General features: G+C 33.5%; 2 protein-coding genes across 6 annotated transcripts; one reads left to right on the top strand and one right to left on the bottom strand.

Annotated features, from left to right (window-relative positions):
• Nucleotides 1–127: 127 nt before the first annotated feature.
• LOC111284523 (2-methoxy-6-polyprenyl-1,4-benzoquinol methylase, mitochondrial-like) lies at nt 128–5510 on the bottom strand. Of its 3 annotated transcripts, none has more exons than XM_022873189.2 (9): nt 5371–5510; nt 4913–5023; nt 4190–4316; nt 4030–4091; nt 3466–3624; nt 3163–3307; nt 2097–2168; nt 1028–1136; nt 128–459 (listed from the first exon to the last, which is right to left on the bottom strand). In XM_022873189.2, exons 2-9 carry the CDS (start codon nt 5004–5006, stop codon nt 358–360), a joined length of 870 nt encoding a protein of 289 aa, XP_022728924.1. In that variant the 5' UTR covers nt 5007–5023; nt 5371–5510; the 3' UTR covers nt 128–357. The 3 variants fall into 3 exon arrangements, with proteins under 3 accessions (XP_022728924.1, XP_022728927.1, XP_022728929.1); XM_022873192.2 differs by having other exon boundaries at nt 206–459; nt 4913–5007; nt 5371–5494; XM_022873194.2 differs by lacking the exon at nt 4913–5023 and having other exon boundaries at nt 206–459; nt 5371–5429.
• NOF1 (U3 small nucleolar RNA-associated protein) lies at nt 5496–24664 on the top strand. Of its 3 annotated transcripts, none has more exons than XM_022873186.2 (25): nt 5496–5777; nt 5862–5969; nt 6202–6334; nt 7418–7491; nt 8717–8870; nt 9467–9611; nt 10536–10659; nt 12047–12147; nt 12239–12370; nt 13670–13750; nt 14662–14846; nt 15054–15126; nt 17274–17333; nt 17474–17512; nt 17624–17712; nt 17812–17876; nt 18382–18428; nt 19066–19125; nt 22158–22229; nt 23137–23166; nt 23262–23356; nt 23506–23611; nt 23791–23853; nt 23946–24017; nt 24320–24664. In XM_022873186.2, exons 1-25 carry the CDS (start codon nt 5750–5752, stop codon nt 24392–24394), a joined length of 2211 nt encoding a protein of 736 aa, XP_022728921.2. In that variant the 5' UTR covers nt 5496–5749; the 3' UTR covers nt 24395–24664. The 3 variants fall into 3 exon arrangements, with proteins under 3 accessions (XP_022728921.2, XP_022728922.2, XP_022728923.2); XM_022873187.2 differs by having other exon boundaries at nt 5623–5777; nt 23946–24041; XM_022873188.2 differs by lacking the exons at nt 5496–5777; nt 5862–5969 and having other exon boundaries at nt 6211–6334; nt 7356–7491.
• Nucleotides 24665–24874: the final 210 nt, after the last annotated feature.

Genomic DNA, 24874 nt, shown 5'->3' with positions numbered 1-24874 from the left:
TAATTCAAAAAAAAAATGTAAAAGAAAAATTTAGTGAACATTTTCTACAGTAACTAACAAGTAAATCTATGCCTATTTATCTTATTCAACACTTACATTAACTGACAAGTAAATGGATTTCAAAATGTGTCATCAAAAGGTGTTGAAAAATTTTCGTTTTAATGCAATGAAAATTTTGAATGATTTATCAAACAAGGCCCCCCTAAGTCTTGGAAAAGTTGATTAACTTAAATTCATATCGTAGTCAATATGCCATGCCATCTAAAATCTTTTCTCTAAGAAGCAAACTAAAGCATCAGTTCTGTGTATAATAATTGATTAATGGAAAGGTTGGACCAAGAACTGCTGTATAAACCTTCAAATTTTTAGACCAGAGTGAATGGCAACCACTCCCCCTACAAGATTTTCATACTCAACCTTCTGAAATCCAGCATCTGCTATCATTGAAGCAAATTTCTCCTGCATTCATCAATTTTCATAATTATTTATTAACAACTAGATTGAAACACAAAATGGCATCACATCAACAACAAATTAAACACAAGTAACTAAATTGTAATGAGATTTCCACATTTTTCACATCTTATGTTCTACCTGGTTTTCTAAGATGTATTAACTGGAATTTATTTTGTCTGAAAGAATGAGGAAGCTTAAATTTAGGAGAGATGTCTATCTAGATGACCATTGGCTGGTTTTCAATAAAACCTAATTGTTTGCAGTGATAACACTGTTTCCTTGCACACAAATTTTTTCAAGATGAGCTATGAGTTATCTACTTGGATCATTATCTTCAATATATATATATATATATATATATTGTATTGCATCATGTTTTCTAGCGAAGCGTATGCAACTAGAATACCTTGATGTAATAAACCCATGTTATAGCTTTAATTATGGGGCCCAAACATTTAGAAGAAAAAATAGTCATCTTTCCAAAGCAACTCATTTGTTCAGGGAACAAAATCCTTGACTAATTGCATATTACTCAGAAGTCATAATAAGGTATGATGGACCAAGTTACAACCTGTGGGGGAAATTGGCGGATACTCTCAACCAGGTACTGGTAAGATTCTCGATCACCTGCAACAAGTTCTCCTAATGGTGGAATAACAGAGAAGGAATAAAAATCATACCTGCATAAGGGGAGAATAAAGACCCTTAGAATAAGGCTAAAGTGACCCATGCCTCATAAAAAGAGGGAAAATAAACATAAAAAGGTTGAAAGAAAGCTCCATTAATACTATGAAATAATTTACCACATTAATGGTGAAACCAAATAGGATTGATCATTGTCAGTTGTAACTTGAGACAAAATTCTTATTATTTTACTTAACTTTGTCAGCATGTGCACTAGTCGTGTATACAGGAATAATTACTGATAGAGAGAGATTACATGAACACTTCAAGTGGTTCCGAGTTAACAGATCAAAATTCACAGAGAAGCCTACTACTGATTCTGAGTTACCACTTCAGTGTTCAGAAAAAAGAGGAGCAACCACATCATTAATAACCAAGGAGCGGTCGGAGAATAAGAGATTGCTGTTTCAAGCCACCAACCTATTGACATTGAGAAATGCGATCAAGCATCTGACTAAGAGAATATAAAGGCCTTGCTCATAAACTAAGATATCTTTAAATTAACTCCAATGATCTACTAGGTTTTTATCATAACTAGCTTCTATTTGATGTGCAACTTTAGGTTAATCATATCATTTACTTATTTAACAGTTACTCTAGCAAAATAAGGGGCTCTATGAAACATGAATAATAATTATTTTCAACTTAAGTATTCTAAATAATCATCCTCCAGCTTTACTTATTCAGAAAAATGGAAAAGAAAGATTCTCAAGCTATTAGTTTCTAGGATTTATCACTGACTTAAAGGTTACAATAGTGTAACAGAACAAGGACTCTATTCAGTAAAACAGTCTAACTTTAATAACGATAAAATAGCAAAATAAAATTTCATCTAAAGTAAAATGATAATGTAGTCTTCATAAAAGTGGCTTAGGACACTTTTATAAATGGTATACATTTGAAATGTTTTCATCAAATAGTTCTGATCTATATGAAAAGTGTGAAAGGATACTTACAATTCCTTAAATACAGGAATTTCAACATGGCTCAGTTCAAGACAAAGAAATCTTCCTCCCCGTTTCAAAACCCTGAGAGAGAGAGAGAGAGAGAGAGAGAGATGCTAGCATTATAGAAATTAGAACACAAACCATATTCCACTATGCAAAAGATCCAATATTCAAGGAAAATAGAGCTGGCAATGGAACAGATTATTGATTGCATAAAAGTGGGTCCACAAGTACACAACAAAGTATTGTTAAATTAAAGTTCACAGTATAACAAGAAAAGAAAGGAAAGTTTATTGCTGAAACCATAAGCTTATGATTACACCTGCACAAATGGGCAGTGAATTCTTATAATTATGGGATAAAGAACAAAGAAAAAGCAGCCGGCAATGGAACATTATATCTCTTCGCATGCACTGTCTTCACAAGTGGCCATATAATATAATTCATTTCAACTCAGAGTCTACCATCCAATAAAAAGAAGAAGAAATAATCTATTGCTGAACCACGGACCTAGAGTTACAACTAAACAGAAATTGTAGCTATTTCCAATAACAAAGCAGTTAAGTCAGCTTCATACTTCATTTCACAATATTTTATAGTTACTTATGTCATTCATTTAACATTAAACTGGTTAGGAGCAAAAGGTAAACTCAAGGGCATACACATATATGCTCCTGGGTAGTTTGTTAACCCCATGAATTCATGCCACATTCGGGCAGTCTACCTCCTCACTTATTCGAGCATCAATTGAACAGGTAAGTAAGTATTTCTCAAGTTTACTTCACAAAAAATGAGAAATTATACATACATATGCATATATGTTCAACAAGGCTTATAAGGTAAAACATGTAGTGAATTTCTGACTCTCTTGCTCATGACATATCTAAACTCATGATTTAATATTGGTCACAAGGAAGAAAACGTCCCATTTGCTTCCAAGTTATAGAACTGGTTTCTCTAACTACTTTACCTGGGTTTGGTTTCTTAGAGGAAATTAAAATATATCAGATGGTCCTATGGATCAAAAGCTAGTGTGAACCAAGGGGAAAGGAGGCCAAAAAAGTTGTAAGGTTACCTATAAGCTTCAGCAAGAACTTTCTCTATGTGAGTGACATTCCTAATTCCAAATGCAATGGTGTAACCATCCATTGAATTATCACCAAAACTTAAGGCTTCTGCATCTCCTTCCACCCATGTCAGAGATTTGTCTTCTCCAAGACCTATAAGCAAAGGGAAATGGGGAAATGGGAAAAAAGAACAATAGAGATAAGAATGAAGGCATCCAGAAAAGTGGGTGAAATCTCTCTTCCTGAATAATTCTTTACCTCTAAGAGATATTATGTAATTCATTCAATAACAAAGTTATTAGTTTATTCACCTCTCTCTATGGCATGCTTTTTTCCAACATTTAACATGTTTGGATTAATGTCACATACATATATCTGAGTTTCTTCCTGTAAGCCATCATTGACTGGATCTTGCAAAGCTCTGCGTCTAATGCTGCTAATACTTTCCAGAATCCTGAAAGCAACATCACCTGCAAATTAAGCATTTTTAACCTAAGCTCAGATTGTACAGTTAATATTAGATCATCAAAATAGAATGAAGCAAATGATACCCCAATACTTGCCTCATTTTGATTTTATTGGGGAAAAGGACAGACAAATTTCTTATAAAGGAGCTCAGTTCCACATTAATGATTAGCTTAAATATTAACCAACTTCAAAATTCCTAGGACACCCTACTATGAGCATTATTTAATGTACTTACACTGTCCAAATTAATCATTTTCTATTAAAACTATACCAGTTAGCTTTCTTTTTTTGTCCAATTTTGAGTTCTTAAATATTTTACTTTTCCATACAATATTTCTTGTTCCGATGTTTACACTTTCTCCACTGCACAAATACAACATATATTTTGTTTCAGAAAGTGAGCCTACCTGTTCCACCAGCAACATCAAGATGTTTCATTCCAGGAAATGGGCTCAGTTTGGAGACCAGTCTGATATAAATTGTGCAGAAGTCACCAAAAGATGACAAGAAAGCAAAGTAGATAACAAAAATGAAAAATTAAGTAGAAAGAACCATAGAAAATCTAACCTATCCTTCCATAGTCTATGTAATCCAGCACTCATCAGGTCATTCATGAGATCATAGTTTGAAGCAACTTTGCTAAAGACTTTACCTACCATTTGGCTTTTCTCTTCTTCTCGTACTTCTTTAAACCCTGAAAATGCAACACTAGTAAGCTTCATTCCACAGAAGTTAACGATTTGTGAAACAGTGTAATTCAAGGAATACTGATACATTTACAGGGTAAAGTGTTCGAGCATTAAGAGCGAAGAACATCCGATATGCCTGTGGTTTATGGATATTGAATATGCAATATACTCAACTAATACGAGTAACCTATAGCATAAATGTAATAATGAGAATTGCTAACCTTTGAGTTATAACAAATAACTACTTCATAAACCCAAAATTTCATGGATCCATCTTTGAATATCCTATTTATTAAGCATCAAGCCTCTAATTCACGTTTGTATGCTACAAAATATAGCTCTCTGTCATATTTCCATCTAACTTAAAGTTGCCTGCAGTAATTCAGAGTTCCACATTGCATGGCACAAACAAAAAGAAAAGAAAAGAAAAAGAACTTAAAACAGAATAAGTTCTCAAGCAGAAGCACAAAGGCATCCATGCAGACTAAGAAACATGCATAGAGGTATTCTAAGATGTTCAATTAAATTGATAGAAAAAATGAATAATCATTAAATGAACAAAAGTTCTTTTCTGTAGAGAAAGAAAGAGGCAGAGAGATACCAAAACTAGTGGCATGTGAATGTAGTAAAGTAGCAGAAGATAGCATGGGCGAAATTTTTTTCCTGAAACTCTTAGACACCAGTCTGAGCGCCATTCTGCTACAGAGATTGCCTGGTTAGAAAACAAAACTCACATTCACTTTCCACTTAAAACTTGACAACAGAAGCTGTGCCGGGTGGTAGAGATTTAAGTTAACTAAAGAAAAATAACCTTATTAACCCATAAAAAAAGCCAAATAAACGTTAAAAATATACAAATAATCGTGTAGCTTCACTCTCATGGGATTCCATTGCTAGATATGATTACAGTTTTGAATAATTTGAAAAAATAAAACATACAACAAAGCCCACAAACCCATAAAAGAAAAACACGAAACCAAATATATATAATCTCAAAAGGAAATTAATAAAAAAACGCATTGAAAAAAAAAAGAGAGAATGAAAGTAAAGAAAAGCGACCTTTGTTTGTGAAATTTCAGTGATGATGCAGCGGGTTAGAGAGTCCCACAAGTTTGTGAATTTTCTGTTTTTGCTGTTCTCCTCTGAAATAAATTTGGCTTTAACTTTGAAGGGCTGAATAGGCCGAGACAGTCGACGGCCTTTTTACCACAATGACACACAGTTAAGCGTCCAAGTCCAACTTCAGTTCTTTTTTATTCCACGTAGACTCACTGCCCAAATAGACTTTTATATCCTCTTTTAAACCTCGTCTCAAGTCTAAAGCCCCAAACTCCTAAGTAGGGTTTAGGGTTTATCATCTCTCACTTTGAGTTAGAGAAACACTGGCCTAAGTCTCCGCAGAGAGCATCTAACCAAACCAATCATTAAAAGCATAAGAATGGGAAAGCAATTCGGTGCAAAACGAGGTGCTCTCATCTTTCCTTTGCAATAATCATTTGTATTTTCTAATATTTTATTTTAAAAAAATTTATTGGTTGCCTTTAAAGCAGGATTGAAAAGGCAAAAGACGCCGGATAAGTTTGAGAGAAGTTTACCGGCAAGAAACAGAAGGCGTGTCAAAGATGAGGTTGCCCGTCGCTCCTCACCTACTTTGTCAGGCATGTTGATCATATGACCCCCTCTATGTTGCATGATTTTGTTTAATTTTATGGTTTCTTGACTATATTGTATTCTATTCTAATTGATATGCTAATAGAATTAGCAATGGACTTGCGGATTTTGGCCCTACGGCCTGATGTCCTGTTGATGAGAATTAGTGATTTTAATTATGGGATTGCGACCTTTTCATCAGAATTAATATTCTAAATATCATTTACTTGTCCAATACAGGGGAATCATCTGCAGAAGAATCTAGCGGTGGTGGCTCAGTGGAAATGAATTATAAGGAGCCAACAATGTATGATAGGTTGTTGAAGAAACTCAGTTCTAATAGCAAATCTGTTGCGGATGCCTATAAAAGGAGGTATTTTCTTTCTTAATCTTATAGTTAAGCAGAGAGTTCATGTTGACTCTGGATTTTTAATAAACTATTGTGCTATTCATGATTTTTTTTTTTTGCAAGCTCACTTTAATTCAAACTTTTCTAGGCGTTAGTGATAGCAATTGCATGATGCATTTTAAGATTGTTATGTTTCTTGGCTTTTGTATCAAAGTGATTACATAGCTAGGCAGCATTATCCTTTTTTTTAAAAAAAAAAAAAAAAAACTAGTTTTTCTGCCACATGCAATTGTCATGTAAATTATATAATCAATCAATTATGAAACATATAACTTAAATAAATTAATAAAATAAATAAATAAAAGCCTAAAGATTAGCTAAACTCTCACATATAAAACCTTTACATTAATTAAATTAAGTAAATTGGAAAACCGTACAACTTATTGATATAAACTTCAACTACTAGAAACTTGAGAATTTTGGTAGGGAAAATATCCAATATAAGCAATTTTTCTTTCTAAATTTGTTGAGATAAAATAATATATTTATATATGTATAATGGCACGAAAAATTAATTTTTTAACTTTTTAAACTATATTTTTGGTGGTAGGAAAGCAAAATACACTGAAATATCATAAAGGATTTGTGAATAACTCTTTTATTGGACACAACAAAATTTCAAATATATCAAAACACTTTATATAATTAGAAAATTATTTTTGTGCATAATTGGCAAACTGAAATCATTTTGTTCCAAATAATACACTATGTAAACTCATAGTATATGTAATGACATACACTTTTGCTTTGATATAGATACATTTCTTTCAGTAAAACAAGGATTACTGTCAATTGGTAAAATTATTAATTGTATAAAATAACATAGACTCAATTAGAACAAAAAGGGTATAGATACAGTCCTCACAAAAGTTTCATAGCTCTTAAGCTACTTTTATATGGAGTATGGATATATTTGTTTAGTCGTCCCTTGAATGACTATTTACCTTGCAGTTTGTTGATAATTCTCTTTTTCTGTATAAAAAAGGTTTCTTGCTAGTGTGATGAAATGAAGCCTAACAGTGTTATATTATTCTGTTATGAACAAAGACAAGTTGCAGAAGATGATGTAACTGATGGCGCTGAATCACTTAGTGTATCAGAAGAGGAGAATGATTATGAGGGTAAGAAAGATCTTTTTATTTCTTCTTACAAATAATGTCAAGTAAAGGCCTATAGTTTTTTAACATAATTGCTTGCAGGTATGTTCTGCTCCTTTCAATGTTGTTAATTTTTACACAGAACAATTTTTTAGGTTAGCTTGGTTGTTATGCGGCTGCTGTCTTTCATTCAAATATTTTTGTAATATATAATAATAATAATTTAGGTGGGTGTTTCCTCACTCTTTGAGAGATGCCCTTTTTTGCTATTTGTTTAGGGATAGATGGGGTTGTATAAAGTAGGGATGGGGATACATTTTCTTCCCAAACCCACTCTCTTCCTGTTTCCCAGAAGACTTGTTAAATTAGCAGTCTTGTAGGAATGGTGGTCCTGGGCAAAAGGAAAAATCTGTATTAGAAGTGGAAGGTTGATTGATATGGTGGATTTTTATAAAAAATAGCAAAAGGGGTAATCTGGGGTTCATGCGATATATCCAAATGATGGTCTGAGAAGGAATATTTATGGAATTCTGTATTTATCAGATTAAGGATGACTATGGTGCCATGAGTTTGCATGTCTGGCATAATGCCTCAGATGTCATATGTCTAGGGAGTTCTTCCAAAGGGAACCACATTAGAAACAGTGTAGTAAGAATTAGATAAGAATAATTGGTAACTGAATACAATGGGTTGATCAATTTGGTGCTTTAGTTGACTGCAGTAGTTATTTGATCATTAATTGTTGTGAACTTTAATTGGCTTAGGTGTGCCTTTTTTACACTGTGGTATGCACATATATATGAGCACTTTAATTTTTGCATGGAGGGGCTGCACATGGTGGTTTAAGTGGACAACAATGCTTAGTCAATGGAAGTTAGCCATTCAGATATATCTTGGAGCTATAATTTTTTGTAAGGGATTGTAAGGGAGAGGGAGAAATGGTTGAATAACTAATATTGATCAATGAATGGCTAGATTGCATGTTAACAGAAGCTTTGAGCTTTTGATGGATGCAATTCCTAGCCTATCAAAAGGATCACTAGGTTTAATATTTTACGGTTGAAAATGGTATTTTTAAAGTTCTTTTATTCTTCTCCATCAAATTAATATATTTTGTATGGTAGATTTTTCTTGTGTATACAGACTCTCTCTCTCTCTCTCTCTCTCTCTCTCTCTCTCTCTCTCTCTCGTTTTAAATTTGAATGAACAAAGATTTATTTTTTCTGATCCATGTTTTTTTTTTTCATAGAAACTGATAATGGCTCACTTCGAATGCAAGAGCCTGACATGGTTGGTACTGAAGAACAGACTGAAGATGTTGAAACTGAAGATGACTTGGAGACCTCTGACAGAGATGAAGATGATGACTTGAGTGTCTGTGGTCCATATACTGTTGCCACCAGGTTTAATTGAATGCTGTGTTAATTTTTTGTAATTTCAACTAGTTTCCATCTTAAAATTTTGGTTGTTTAAGATTCACCACTTAAAGGTAACTTCTAGAGGGCTTAAAGGACAGGTATTAAATGTGTAGACTTATTAACTTGGGCTTGACCCTTGCTTTTACATGTTGCCTTGTGACTTGCCATTAAAATACTCTTGCAGTCTATTGTGAGAATTTTAACTCGAGAAAAAGTTTTCAGTAGAGTAAATGTATGAAGTCATTCGTTATGCATTTTTTTTTGGCCAAACATTCATTAGGCATTTAGTAACCAATATTTTCTGAATAACCTGCATTCTATGTGTACAAGGATTTAGTTTAAGTAAATGAAGCACATATGTTACACTTAGCAACATTTTAAATTTTCAAAAGCTTGTATTCTAGATCATATGAGGATTTATTTATTTTTTGAGCAATCACCGTTCTTGACTGATATGGTAATTAATGCATAGATAGTTTTGATTCTTTTTGTGAATTTTGTAATGTTTTCAGCATGCTGTCTTTTGGGATCATTTATTAGGTCATCTTTTGATGTCTGCATATCATTTTTTTTTTGTGCAGTTCATTTACTAAACATGTTGAGTACAAGTTGTCAAAAGTAGAGGCTGAAGATTTGTCAAAGAAGAAATGGAAGTATACGTGGGAGTTGCCTGCTGCAGACATATCAAAATGCAAGTGGGTTGGAACAGGAGAGTGTTTTCTAAAGGTATGTCTGCATTTTCTTGTACATTTTTACTTTTTTCTATCTAATATTGTTCCACCAATCATCTAGCAGAATTATCTGCTCCCATGATGGGTTTTTATTAAGTTGTGACAGTTTCATCTATCCTCCCTATACGTAAGTTTAATACCTGAGCTGTCTTTTGATTTGAGGCACATAGGATGGCGTGTTTCAACTCTGCTGGTTCCTCCTTCAATTTGCATCTTTTTGCCTATGTTACTTAGCTTATTTTGGGAAGAGCTCCTTCCACTAGACTCCATAATAAAATGGGGGTACAGCCTGCTCTTTATGGCTTTTAAATTTGAATGAGAGAAAGGAAAAAGAAGCAAGAAGGAAGAAAAGAGCATGATTTTCCTTATGAGGGGTTTTAGGATGGTGCTGATGTAGTTTCTTGCTGAAGTTTCAAATTGGCTTTGCTCCTTTCTCAGGTCAAATATAGGATTGCTTCTATCATGCTTGGGTTCAAAGGAATTGAATATTACTTCTAAGTTACTATGATAGTGATTTGAATCTTACAGATTTCTAGGATTTGTATGATGTGTAATTAGCTTTGTGCTGTTATGGAGATATTTAAGATGTCAGTAATAAGACTTTGCAGTGAATTCTAAATCTAATAGACAGAATGCCATTCTTTGAACTGATTAAAAAAGCCCTTTCTTCTTGGCTGGCTTGTGCTGAAGGTTTATTCCAGTAGCTCATAGGAGGAAGATGCAAAATATTGTTCTTTTATTTGAGTCCTGCTGATAATTAGGTGCTTTAGCTACCAGAAACAATGTTCTGTGTCAAAGTTGAGCCGAAACAATTGAATATGCTATTTTTTCCTTTTTTTTGAAATACATCTTAGAGCATGCTGTGTCAATAAAGGATTTGATTTCACCTATTTTTTAATTTCAACTTGTATTTTTGCAGGATGATGACTTGAATTACAATTATGATCTCAAGCAAAAGTTGTATAAACACTGGTTGGATGTCTATAAGACATCTGGAGGCAATGACTTCCATTCATCTAAGCAGAGATGGTTCTTCTCTCTTTGTAAGCGTGCTTCATTTGGTCATCAATTGTCAATTGATTTCATAGCTGAGAGAATCTGCAGCTTTCTTGTTAATGTTATTCTTTGGATATTTTCAGTAACTCTTTTTGATAGCTTTCTTTCTTTAAAATGCATTTATGATGGGTGAGATTTGCTCTTGACCACATATCTCTTATTGAAAAAATGGTAGTGCGATAATAGCTGTACTTTGCCGTTCAAGTTCTTAAAAAAATCCTTGCCACATATAATGATAGCATGTAGACATTTTAATTATATAGCTCTTGCTGCTTTGTCGCATTCATTATTGTTATTTTTCTGCCATTGTTAGTGATATATTTTTTAAGTTGTGAAGCCTGAAATAGTAGATGTTTGGCCCTTAGTTGAAATTTTAGTTTACTGTTGGCTCTGATGGGACAATATATTACTAGTTCCAGTTATCATATTGTCAGAGATTAAGGCTTTGCTTGGTAAGAACGATAGAAAGAGGTAAGGATGGAAAAAAAAACTTTAATCTAATGTTTAAGTTTCCTAACCACTTTCCTACTTTGTAGCTTAACCATTGGATTAAACATTTTTTCCATCCTTACCTCTTTCTATCCTTCTTACAAAGCAAAGCCTAAGAGTTCACACATAATAGAGGGTAACCAATTTTCATTCAAACCATCCCACTAAATTTAGCAGTTACAGGTTTCATTTACTCTTAGTTAAGTAGGATTGGTTCTCAAACTGTTGTTACTTGGGTATCTAAATGATTCATCCAGGACCAATGACTTTGGAAATTACAAATAGATAAGCAAATCTAAGTTCAACTTTAGGTGAGAAGGGTGGTATAATAATAATGAAGGTGATATTGTTACTAGGCATAAATTCACATCATATTTTAATAAAATATGCATAAATGTATGAATGAATATGTCCCAGAGTTTGATTCATGTTTCCAACCTATACTTGAATATCTGTCCTCTTTTCCTGATTGATATTGATGTTTTTATATCTGCTGATATATGCATCCATATATCCACATTTTGAAGTCCCAATATTTCTGTTGATGCACATTTTGGTTTGAAGAGGAGTAAAGCATCACCTAATAGCCAGGGTAATCGCACTATTACAGATGTTTAGAGAAAGCAAATGTCCAGAAAAGCTCACCTTTTTTACAGGATGTAACTTATCTGCGTACCATTATTAAAGTTGAAAGAAAAAGCATTACATGTTTGGAGACAGTTGCTTGATTTTATTCAAAATTTTCATTACTGTCCTGTTTTTATGTTGGTTAATTTTTGTGCACTTATACTTTGATATTTGTCCTTTAAGTTATTGCATTTTAGTTTCAATAAGAAAAAGTTGTGTTTTGGTTATGTGAGTGATACTGTGACTGGTTTTACCCAGGCAATAGTTATCGGGATATATTGCACTGTGAGAAGAAACCTTTCTATCACAAAGGCCTGGAAGAAGACTCAAATATTATGGATGCTTATCTTATGCATTCTGTGCGTACCTGTCTTGCCCTTTGGTGCTGTGTGATTTCTTTTGTGCTTTCAAGTTTGGTTTTTGAGCTTGGTTAAATAATATATCATGCAGCTCAATCACATTTTTAGAACTAGAGATCTTGTGAGAAAGAATGATGCAAAAATCAGCAAGCATCAAGAGAGTACAAAGGAGGAGATACTTCCAGGTGATGATTTTCTTGATCAAGGGTTTACTCGTCCCAAGGTATATAGGCCAGCATCTGATGGATGAACGTATAATTATTACAGGTTAATTACACATTTGGTACCCAAACCATAGTCAAACTCTCGATTTGTTTCTTAAACTTTGCTTTTGTCCATCAATTTGCACATGAGACTAAAACTGTTTGTTAAATGGGATGACATGTCCAAAACATCCAATGCAATTGTAAAACACATGTGGATGTGCCATTTTTCAAACACGTGGCTTGTTTTATTGGTTGTTTTTGAACATGTCATTCATTTGACTGACATTGTTAGGCTCAGGTGCAAACTGATGGATGTAAGCAAAGTTCGACTAACTAATTGTGAATTTTTAAATTTTAGGTACCAGATTGAGAATTTGACTATAGTTTGGGTACCAAATGTGTAATTAACCCCTTAATGAAAAAAATGTTAAATTTGCCAGTATTTGATTGATAAGTCATGGCGAAGATGTTTATCTATTTTGACTGAGCATAACATTAGGCATATATGTATACCGGAATGGAAGTATTGGAAAGAGTGAAATTCATTCCAAATTTATCCCTTTATCCCATGTGAACCTTGCTAGCATTCATCTTAAACCATGGTAACTGTTAATTAATTATTATACCCAAACATAAGTTCTGGAAAAACTGAAACCCATTCCAAATTTATCTCATGTGAAGCTGCCTAGTATTCTTAAACAGACCTTGATAACTGTTTATTAATTATTGTGGCAAAAAAATAACCTCCAAAAAATGCAGAGACCAAAACTAATTCTGTTGGTTTGGATCATATTTCTTAATCATTGATCTTAATCCAAGGCTAACCAGCATATTCATTCTGTGTGAGGCTGACTAGCGTTCCTCTTAAACCTTGTCAACTGTTTATTAATTAATTTAGACCAATTGCATGTGCAACACCTGTGAAGACAATTAATCCAAAAATTGTGGAAGAAAAAGTAACCTCCATAAATTGTAGTGACTGAAACTAGTTCTGTTGATTTGGATCATATTTCTCAATAATTGATCTTAAACAGTGGTTATCTAGCATATTTCCTAATATTAAATGTATTTTATTCGTCTGCCAAATGGTAGCCATGCTTCTTTCTATCTTTTGGCACTAGTTTCTGCAACGATTTCTGCTTTAATGACTAGCATGTGAAATTGTGAAACTATTTACATGGCTGTGATTTGGTTCTGTAGGTGCCAGCCTGACTGAACCTTTTGTGGATCGTGTTCAATATCATCTAACCTGTTTCTGCTCTGAAAACAATTAATTGTGCTTTAATCAACGACAATTATTTATTTACATGATGCAGGTTTTGATCTTATTGCCTCTGAGAAGTGTTGCAGTTCGTCTCATTGAGAGGTTAATACAACTAACTCCGGCAACTTCAAAGGTACTTGTTTCTTTGATCACCTCTTTGCAAGTCATTTTTATTGACAGTTTAGAGATCCTCTCAATATCAATGTAATATGAATTGGTAGTACCAGAACTAGCTGGATTACACTTTGCTTCAACACATTACTTGCATTGATTTGGCTGATTTATCTCCTGGGTATGTCTCTAGAAGTCAAGATGTTTCTCCTATGATAAGTTTTAAAGGCAATAAATACCTGGTGCTTTGTCTTGGTATAATCAAGACATGTATATCTGATATAGAGTGAATTACCTTTTAAACTCCAACTTTGAAACCTTTCTTTCAGACTTTAATACTCCAAAATGCTCGTCAGAAAAAGGAATATCCAAAATGCGTGATTAAGCTCTGCCACTTTCTTGCTTATCCCTATTATTATAATTTATTTGTCAAGCAATGGAAATGATTATTTTATAGGACCCTCACCCTTATGAGTTCTTGAATAGTTTGTTTGATATAACTCTTTAAGGTGGAAAAGAAACTCAAAAAATTACTCAATGTAAGATTTTCTTACTTAGATTTAGATATGCTTCACAAAGCTTTTGTAAACCTATTTGTGAATTTGGTTTATTTTTAAATACATTATATTCTATTAAAGTAAGAATTAAACTTAGTTCCATTAAATGAAAACTACGGATTACTAAACTACCTTCCGAACTGGATTTACTTTTCTTCAGCAACAATGCTAGCACTCATTATTTTATTATTGGTCTTGCAAGCCTGTTTTATGTAATTATCTGCATGACTAGTTTGGTGGCCCGTGTTTTATGTACTTATTTTATTATAAACGGTCAAGCCTGTTTGCAATTAGTATATGTTAATTTGGCTGTTTATTAAATAAAGGAGAGATTTTGTTGGTCTTTTTGTCCATATTTATAATGTTATTCTTCCAGGTTAATGTGGAGCAACTTGACCGTTTCTATCAAGACTTTGGAGCTGAGGAGGTTGAAGGTGATGAAGAAAAAGAGGAGCAATCAAAGAATGCTAAGCCTCATAAGCCTCCCAAACCTTCTGATCATCAATCACTTTTTAAGGGTGATTCAAGAGATGACTTTATGATAGGCATTAAATTTACTAGGTAAAGTACTATAGATAACCAGTTGTTCACTAGAACCTAAGTTGTTTTCTCGTATATTTTTAAGAAACTATCTGATAATTATTTCTAGTACAAAATTTTATCAAGTTAACTTCTTTTTTATCCTTTCTCTGAATCCTGCTAAGCCATTATAAGATCTTATGTGTCCTCTAATATTATTTTTGCTTTTTTATTTTTTCGTCCCCGCAGGAAGACCATAAAGTTGTATGGTGATTTCTATTCCTCAGACATTATTGTTGCTTCTCCTCTTGAATTAATGACAGTAAGCATTAAGCCTTCTTTTTCAAATCTTGTTGCATCTTAGTTTTCTGACTAGACTTGAGTAAAACACAATAATAGTTCTCTTCACTCCTTGGTTTATTGTACAAAGCAAATATTGAGTTTAGAGACAATAAGGTTGTTTGCTTGCAATGTTGTGTAAGAATCTCACCAGACACTAAATTTTCAATTGATGAAACTAGAGGTATGAGTTGATGCATAACATCAATTGCTAACCATAAAGTGTCTGACAGCAGTGTTGTTGCAAGGCACTCTTTAGGCTCTAGGACCTTTATATTGCCCAAGGCACAAGACACAAAAAAGCCACTCACCCAAGTGAATTAAGGCACTAATTTCCAAAAGATACTTAATATATACAGGACAAAGAAAATTGTATGTATTATGTCTAATAAGCTAAAAATATATGATTTTGTTAATAAACAGTAAAGAGTTTACTCCATTACATGGCCTAATGTGTTCCAAATATCAAGACTTATCATAAATAATTGTCATGAAACAAAGTTCCAAGTTCCTTCGCTTCCACCTTCAATAAATGGTTGTGCATCAGTTATATTATTTATTTATTTTTGTTCTTGTAAATAGTGCTGTTTTTTTTTTCATTTGACTGTTGAAAGAATAGCTAAAAAGGAAATTAAAAACTAAAGAAACTATAGGACAATTAACTTGGACACACTATTTCTGTTTCTTTTGCCTTGAAAAAAAATGCATCTAGGTGTAAAGGCATGTACCTGATTGAAGGTAATTCACATGAAGTGGTGCAAGGTTCTTTGCTTGATTTGTGCTGCACCTTAGGACCTAAGCATTGGCCTTGACAACACTGTTGGCTGAAAGCCCATTCTATTCTTACAAATATAGAAAAGAAAGAAAAAAAAGGAGAGAATATGATGAGGTAGTTGAAGAAGAATATGAGCTAATAAGTGCGAGAAGTAGTTACTTATTTTACTGGTTCTAGATTCTTTTCTATCCAAATTACATGGGAATAAGACAGCTTGATAAATATTATATGAAATTCAGGGTTTTATATGTTTCTAAACTCTACATTATGAAACAATCTTAGATTATCAGCTAACCACTTCTATCATATCACATAGAGAGATGTAAAGGATCTACAGTAAGGAAAATCAATCATATTCAGCCTAGACTTACTCCCAGTTTTTGAAGAAGTTCACAATCAATGCAGTTCTTTATTATGTTTTTTTCCATATCTCAATTATCCCATGGACCAGGGTTTTACTGTGCTTATTGAAATATGGTTTTAAATGGAGTATAGTATTACAATATGATTCATAGAGCCGATCCAAAATGATGGGAGAAGGCTTAGTTTGTTGTTATTGTTGTTACAGTTATCTGAGGGCCTTGGTTTCTTTTAATTTAATAAGTTGAGCTTCTTGCTATTCATTTGATATTGAACTAAGGCTTTGCTGTTGATCTTATATCTCCATGCATACACACAATCATCTTCCATTTTTGAGGCATTGATCTTTGTTAATATGACCAAGCCATTATGATGAACTCTCCTTGTATCAACCCATTTACCCTTTTTGCGAATGCATTCAGATTTTTCAATATGACCTGCAAAGGTGGCATTTTCTTCTGTTTACTGGTCTATCTTCCCTTCAATTAATATTGCAAAAGCTCTTTTACTGACTATTGAGAACCTTGCCATCTAAAGATGGGAATTGATTCTTGGACAACCACCAATGGACATTACTAGCTAAGTTAGGTAGCAACTGTTAGTATTACCAATTACCACAAGTAATTTGAGTCTTGGATTTTTATTTAACATCGCCGGTTCAAAATTTGACATAGTGGAGTCAGGCAACCTACTTTCATAGAGGGAAATCATATATTATATCTTTCCATTTACTTTTGCTGAGTCACCTAATATAATCAGAAAGACTAGAATTAAAAAGTATGAACTTAAAGTAAGAAAAACCTGCAGTGTTTCCTGTTAATTTATATTTGTGGTCTCATCTCTTTGTAGATGTGTAATCTTATATTTATAGAATTAAATGTCCCAATGTTGCTTTCATGAGACTTTTCATCTTTTTCAGTTTGATTTGAAGCATGTTGATGCATTGCATGCATATCATCTTAAGCTCTCAGTTGATAACATTTAATTTTTGCTAGAAATTTGGGAAGGTGGAAAAAAATAAGGAATTAGACACTGACTACCTGTCTTCTATAGAGGTAATTTTTCGTTCCCAGAAATCTACTTTTTGGAGTTTGCATTTCTTCTTTTAGGGCTGCATGCCCTGTATTTATTGAACTTGACCAATTTGGTGTTGATGTAAAAGAGAGAGAATGAGGATGTTTTATTGTATGAACAGGTTGTTATTATTGATCATGCGGATGTAATATCATTGCAGGTACTTTGCATGATCTAATTTATCTTTTGGGCTTTTTTTCTCCTGTTTATTATATGGAGTAAAATGCCTAACTTCCCCCCTCCCCCTCTTTTTTTGATGAATGAAATCTAGAATTGGAGTTTTCTTACTTCTGTTGTTGAGCATCTGAACCATATACCATCAAAGCAGCATGGAACTAATGTTATGCGAATCAGACAGTGGTATGTGCTGTAAATTTCTCAAGTGATACTTTTTATCTTCTGCTTTTTCCTCTTTCTATATGGAAATAAGTAAGTCCTAAAAGTTGCTCTCTTCTTTAGGTACTTGGATGGATTTGCTCGATTTTATCGGCAGACAATTATTTTAGGTTATTATCTAAACCCAGGTAATGGAGTTTACGATTTTGATTAACTATGCCTATGTTTGCAATTACTTGCTGTAATGCAAAGCTTGCACTTTTCAGCTCCACCACATTTACCTCCTTCCCTCTTCTTTCCTATATGTTGAACTGTGTAACTGGTAGTTTATAAAGCTAGTAGCCAAGTTGTTTGCTTGATCCAAGAAATTTATTTTCATCCATGCAGGCATAACAGTTTTTTCTTTTTGTCTCTTAGTTGGGATTTCAAAATGACTTTTACTAATACCAATCTTTAACAAAGGTATCAGTGTGTACTGTGTCATGTATAACGCAAGATTTTAGTTAACTTTCAAACCATAAACCTTAATGTCTATTGTTCCTTTGCTTTTATAAGTGATTTTAGTATGGGTATATACGTCAGTGGTGTATGTACATATGTAAAATGAAATAGAAGGCCCATGAGCGTGCCTTCATGACAACTATTTCTTGTGAACAAATATCTCTAATCTCTTTCTATCCATTCGTACTCCAGACATGAATGCTCTTTTCAATCACCATTGTGTTAACTATCAAGGAAAGGTATGTTCATTCTCTTCCTTTTTTTTTTCTATGTTTCTCACATTTCACATAGGGAAATATTCTTATTCTTTGAAGCATTTCAAAACTTGGTTGCATGGGTATTTCTATCTCTCCCTAAACTTTAAGAAATAAGAATTATGACTCTGTTTGAAAGGGTTACATAGCAGGGAGGAAGAAAGGCAAACTTTTGTTCCTTTTGTTTCATTTGGTAGGGAGAAAGAAAATGTATGGGATGATTAGAGAGTAGAATTTCGTTTGTTGGTTTAGCTACCTGTTCTACATGCTCTCCTTTCTAAATATTTTACCCTTTAGTTGACCAACTGATTAGATTTTGAGTGCATTGCATGAGACATGCCTTTGTTGTTGGTATGACCTTTTTTTTCTGGTCAGAGTTTTTGCTAGGACCTTGTAAAGGGGAAATATGATAAAGAACTTGAAAGGAATTGTAGTTTCTTAAACTTTGTTAGAGAGAGAAAACATGTTCCTTTGTTTCTTTTTTTTTTTTTGGGGGGGGTGGGGGTGTGAGGAGCAATTGGGATTTCTCTTTTACTGTCTAAATTAAGTAGAACAATTCGGGAAACAAAAGAGAAAAAGAAAAGAATGCTTTGAAGTATATGTTAACTAGTTGTCTTTACAGGTGAAGTCAGTGCATGAGCATAACGGTGTTCTTCCTAAAGTTTTATCCCAAGTGCGCCAGGTAAGCCTCACTAGATTTTCTTATTTATTAGATTACTCAAGTTTTCATATTCTGCCTTGTTCAGATGCCATTAACATACTCTCTTGAGCAATATCCTGAATGAATGTTGAGCTTCCAAGTGAAAAGTAAATTGAGAATTTAATATACTGTGCATCTATGCCCCCCATCTGATGCATGCAGTGGGATACACCACAGGCAGTAACTTAATATGATATTATAGATTTCAATTAGGTAACAGCATTTTCTGCATATGTTATATTAGTTGAAAAGAGAAGAAATTGTAATTTTCTTGTATATTTGTATTCATTTAGTATTTATTTCCATTTAACTGATTTTATCTCTGATGAGCATATCTTAGCAATTAAATATGGAAAAATAGATTAAAAAATTTTGGAGTAATGGTACAATAAACATCATTTGTTTATAGCTTTGAAGACAACAATGGAATTGCCTAGGGAATGCTGCAGCCATGGAAGAACCTTTATCACATTCATGTTCTTATTTCAATATTTGATTTAGATTATTTTCATGTTGTCAAGTAGAATTGTAATTTTTGCGAATTCTGTACCCTAGAGTTAATTAACTATGTTGCTATCATGTTTGGATTTCTCTAGGAGTTTCATTGAAGGTATAAAATAGGTCAGGTGGGCACCTGTCACAGTCTGGCCTAGGATGGAGTGGGAATGCTTGGCATGGCCCACAACCTATACAATATTAGATGACACTAGGAAAGATGCTGATGTTGTGTTGGGATGAGGGTCCTGGGCACATCATACTAGCATGGCACACCAACAGTCCATAATAGTCCTGTGTGGCACAACCAGTTTTAGGGGGATTATGGGCTGGCCCAACCCAACTTGACTCTTAATGAGGGTATTGTGGTCAAAGGGATCAAAGTAATACTTCCAAAGAAAACTAATATACTGGGTACGAGGTTTGTGCTCGGTGTTCATCTTTGTTCCAATGAAATAAATTGATTCCAATTCAGTACACCTTCAACAAAAAGGCATTTGCTACATTGCTAAAACCAATTGACTTTACCAGCTTCCTCCAAAACCTAGATAATCATTATATTCTTATAGAGCCATATTCCCGAATGCACGATTTCTATGCTACTTGTCTAATCTGGATGGTTTATTTTTGTGTACTATAGACACACAAGATGATCCAAACAGTGGCTGTTGGCTGTTGGAGCAGGACAGAAAGCAGTTTGGCTGTTGTTGTCTTGCAACATTCAGTTGCCACCAGCCCACTTGTTTTCTAAGAAATAATAGGTTAAGTGACTGAGCCAATTTGGCATTGCGATTGAGCTGTGTTTGATTGCAATCATCAAATTTGTTCGACCACAAAAGCAGATAAGATTCAAAATATCAATTAAAATCCCGATTCTGTGAATAAGCAAGTGTGGACCTGCATTTGATTGTTTTCAATTGCAAACCTAACTGGGTCAATGTTGTCTTTAATTTTGAATTAAGAATTAAATTTAGTATTATTTGAATTTGGACTTTTTTTTTTTTTTGGGTACAAGAGGGAGTACCATGACTCAAACCTAGAATCTCTATCCAAAACACCCCATCCTTACTAATTTAGCTAAGCCCAAGTGGCTAATTTGGAATCAGATTTTTTGGCTTTTAATATTCCACAATGAGTGTAGAACACTAACTTAAAAGTGGTTGTTGGTAGACGATAACATTAATGTTTGATTAGTTGTATTTTTATAAAGCATTTACAATCCTTCTCTTGTGTGTTCCTTGTGGCTAGAATACTTGTTCTCTTTGAGTAACAATATGCATCTCGATCAATTAGGTTTAAGTGATACTATTTAACGAGGGCTTGTTATCAAGTCTCTTTTTATTGCTTTAAAATTTTTAGATAAGCTAGAATTTAATAGTTGGTACACCCACAATGTGAGTGGGTTTTTTTTTTTTAAGTTTTAAAAAAAAGGATTCTCTATTTAAGTAGTGTTTGATGTAGAAATGAGTAGTTTTTTGTAATTTTTAAAATGAGAAAATATGTTTTATAAAAAATATTGAAAGAGATAAATGTCCCTTATTTCATGTTTATTATAATATTTTTAATCTTTTTTGGAATTGCCGTCACTTGATTAGTAACACCAATTCAGTCAGGCAGTTTAATATTAGTATAGATATCAGGATTATTTTGTTTTCCTATGTATACCTATCAAATAACCCGAGTGAAGAATAGTACCAAGAGTACCACAACCCATGTAGTGATCCAACAAAGTTTACCCTTGTATCACATTTTGGTTAGACATGCCCTTGTATCCATGCTGCAAACCAAGATGTACCACAATCTTGGAAATCTTAAGCTACATGCCTTAAAGATGGCAAGATTAAGCTAGCAATGTCAAATCTCAAATATGATTGTTTGGCACGAAAACTGTGTTGTCTGCCTCACACTTAGAAGAGGTGCCACTTTCAACCACTTTGACACCTCTTCTGGTTTAAGATTAGAACCTAGGTTAAATAAATATCCCAATTTTTTTAACCAAAATCTGTAGGTTTTTTTCTTTGGTGATTCTCCAATTGTGTGTTTCTCATCCTCTATTTCTATTGGTTTTTAAATTTTGTTGCTATAAGATTGATACAGCTTTATTTGGATTTTACATCTCAGACAGATGGGTGTTTGGAGCTGTTTGATTATTGAATCAAGCATTTACAGGTTGCAAAAATGTCCTTTTACTCTTTTTGATGGAGAATGATTTAGCTTTTACTTTATGAGGGTTATTTTTAATTGTTTCAGTCTACTTCTGATTTCTCTCTCTGGATTTCTGTTCTGTCTCTTTTTCCCTGCTTGTTCTATATCACTTATCCTTTTCCACATAAAGTAACTAATAAATAATTTCACTTGTTGTAACTTCGTTGTAGGTCTGATATTGTTGTTTGTAATTGCCATCTCTACATCGACTGATTTGTGAATTTGTCTCATCTATGTTGTTTATGTTCTCTTTGCAAGTTAGGCATTATCATTTACATTATATTGATTTATTTTCTGCTCTTCATCTTTGACAGATCTATGAAAGATTTGACGCAAACTCGATAGCTGATGTCGATGATGCTCGTCTTGAATATTTTGCTAAGAAGGTTCATATTCTCAAAAGTTATTTTTGTGGTTTCAATGTGTCTTCTTTTGGGAATCTTGCTAATATTAGATTGCACTCATAAGGTCAAAGTAGAATTTCAGTAAGATTTTGTGAATGATCAAATTAAACAGTAAAATCTTACTTATCTGTTTTCTTCTTGGGAAAACATTGAAGTCCACATCCCAAGTAAAAGACATACAATATTTGGAGTAAAAATCCTAAATCTTATGTTGGCAGGTTGTGGCAATTTACACTAACTTGCTCAAATATCAATTAAAATTACATTAACTTGGTTCTGTAATAGGATGCAAATAATGTGCTAGATCTTTCTTCGCTTCGTTCACTAAACTACATGAAATAATAGTATCTTTCATATACAGAATAGAAATGTTAGGTAATTTTATAGAGGTACATACACATTGGAACAGATATCTGTCATCCGTTTAGTTTTTATTTGTAAAGGAGGAGAGTTTGTTATGACAATATTATCAGAAGAAAGCTAATACTATATTGTTTTACCTTGTCAACATGCTTATTGGTTGTTAGAATGTTGATTGTTAGGAAGCTCAACCACATGGGCACCTCAGTTTCTTATCTTTGAGATGTGCCTGCATGTATTGAACCTGAGAAGCAGACACTAAGAAAATTGAATATAAATGCTTCCTTTGTTCTAATTATATGTTTGCAGGAAACTTTTAAGTAGGCCATATTTTTCTTTCATAGTGCATTTTCCTAAAAGTTTGGGATGGGATGTGAAGGATGCATCATTAGTGGTGACAATTGGTTGGACAGCTCACCTCAATGAAAATGCACCAAGATGGATTGAGCTTGCTATTAATGAATACAACTTGCTTTTATCTGACCTTTTTCAAATATTAACTTGTACGTCAATGATTTTCATGATCCAGGTGTTTCCTAAGATAAAAGATTCTGAACAGGTACTTGTACTTAAGCATTCTTTGAAAATTTGCTGTAGTTGGAATATTACTTGTAAAGTCTTACTATATTTTTCTTCCGATGAGCTCTTTTTCAGGGTGGGATTATGCTATTTGCCAGCTCTTACTTTGAATTTCTTCGACTTCGAAATTTCTTAAAGTCTCAGAATGCATCATTCTGTTTACTTGGGGAGTAAGATATTCTTTCTTCTTTCATTGTGTGTGTGTGTTTTTTTTTTTTTTTTATTCAGTTCATTTTATGCTTTATGTTGGTAACCTTCTGTCTTTGTTATGAAACTTTACTTTCCACTAATGGTTAGTCAATAATTTTTTGTTCTTTAGTTACACAGATCAGAGAGATATATCTCGTGCACGGGTTTGGTTTTTTGAAGGGAAGCGAAAGATCATGCTTTACACTGAGAGAATTCATTTTTATCGCAGATATAAGGTTCTTTAAGCTTCTTTTCTCTCTGTATTCATGGCAAAATGGCATTTCCTTATTTAGACATTGTCATTGCCTTTTATTTTGGTAACGTTTTGTAAATTGTAACTTGAATGAATATGAAATCATAGTGAATCTTGTGTTGATACATGATTTTGATGCCTCTTAATTTTCCTGGTTCCTAGATTCGTGGTATTCGAAATTTGATCATCTATTCTCTCCCAGACAGGAAGGACTTTTATGCTGAGGTGAGTCTGATTACCATAAAACTTAATCACCCTGTCCTCTTTTCCTTAGCTTTCTTTGTAAACCTAATTATGGTGTGCCTCTTTTATTCCAGATTGTCAATATGCTTGAAGGGTCAGATGACTTGGCATGCACCGTCTTATTTTCTCTGTTTGATAAGCTACGGGTAATGTTCTATGATCATGCATAGGTCAGTTTTTGTAGCATGGAATGCATCCAGCATCTCTCTATATCTGGATGGGAGTGGATATTGTTGTGAGATGGTATTGGAGGGTGACAGTTCTGTAGGCTTTTGGCATTCGCCTTGCTAAAAGCAGCAGTATTTATTTGGATTTTTTTTCTACCTTTGTCATTATTTACACCTATGAACTCCTCAGTACCATCCACAGTATTCCAAGTTTCTTTTCCTTCTTAATGGTGAGCTTGCTAGCGCTAATATTTACTTTCTTCTGACTTGTGCCATAATAGCTGGAGAGAATTGTTGGATCTGCTCCCGCAAAAAGAATGATCAAATCAGAGAAGGGGGTCTTTGTTTTTTGCTAAAACAGTAGGAGATCGTATCTGGCCAGTGAAGACTGATGGAAAGCAAACTTCCCAGAGGGAGCTGTGACTGTCATGAGGCTTTTATGAGGATTGCTAACAAAATTAGAAAGATCATCGTCATATGCTTATTAGAATCCCTTGGTTCTTATTGTTAGCAGGCAAATCCATCCATCATATTTATATAACATAGATGATGAAATGTAGTTTTATTGTAACTGCATATGATTCTGATATTCATACTGATGGTAAAATGTTATTGTTCCCTTATTCGAGTATGGCTTCTATTTGGTCGTGACTTTTGCCAATTTTGTTGATAAATTCTAGTAATGTTGTAGGAGATAATTTTGGTCCTTAGTTTTTTCTTAACGATCATTTTGGTTGGATGGGCTACCTAATGAATTAAATTATTATTTAAGGATTGGAAATTTGTGTTTTATGATCAGCACTCGTGTGGAATATCTCAAATGTATCCATAGTAAA

Source organism: Durio zibethinus, chromosome 6 (assembly GCF_047325235.1).
Source record: "Durio zibethinus cultivar Kanyao isolate XHJ-2024 chromosome 6, ASM4732523v1, whole genome shotgun sequence".
Lineage (NCBI taxonomy): Eukaryota > Viridiplantae > Streptophyta > Magnoliopsida > Malvales > Malvaceae > Durio > Durio zibethinus.
Note: the sequence above shows the minus strand (reverse complement) of the source record. Positions and strands in the feature narration are given on the sequence as shown.

Excerpts from the sequence above, each read along its gene's own strand:
- LOC111284523 (XM_022873189.2), bottom strand. The coding sequence starts at position 5,006 with ATGGCGCTCAGACTGGTGTCTAAGAGTTTCAGGAAAAAAATTTCGCCC. Across the intron at positions 2,169-3,162 it reads GTTCTTGCTGAAGCTTATAG|GGTTTTGAAACGGGGAGGAA; the intron begins GTAACCTTACAA and ends TCTCTCTCTCAG. Across the intron at positions 1,137-2,096 it reads ATTCCTGTATTTAAGGAATT|GTATGATTTTTATTCCTTCT; the intron begins GTAAGTATCCTT and ends CCCCTTATGCAG.
- NOF1 (XM_022873186.2), top strand. The coding sequence starts at position 5,750 with ATGGGAAAGCAATTCGGTGCAAAACGAG. Across the intron at positions 7,492-8,716 it reads AGAGGAGAATGATTATGAGG|AAACTGATAATGGCTCACTT; the intron begins GTAAGAAAGATC and ends TTTTTTTCATAG. Across the intron at positions 23,612-23,790 it reads ATTTTTATCGCAGATATAAG|ATTCGTGGTATTCGAAATTT; the intron begins GTTCTTTAAGCT and ends CCTGGTTCCTAG.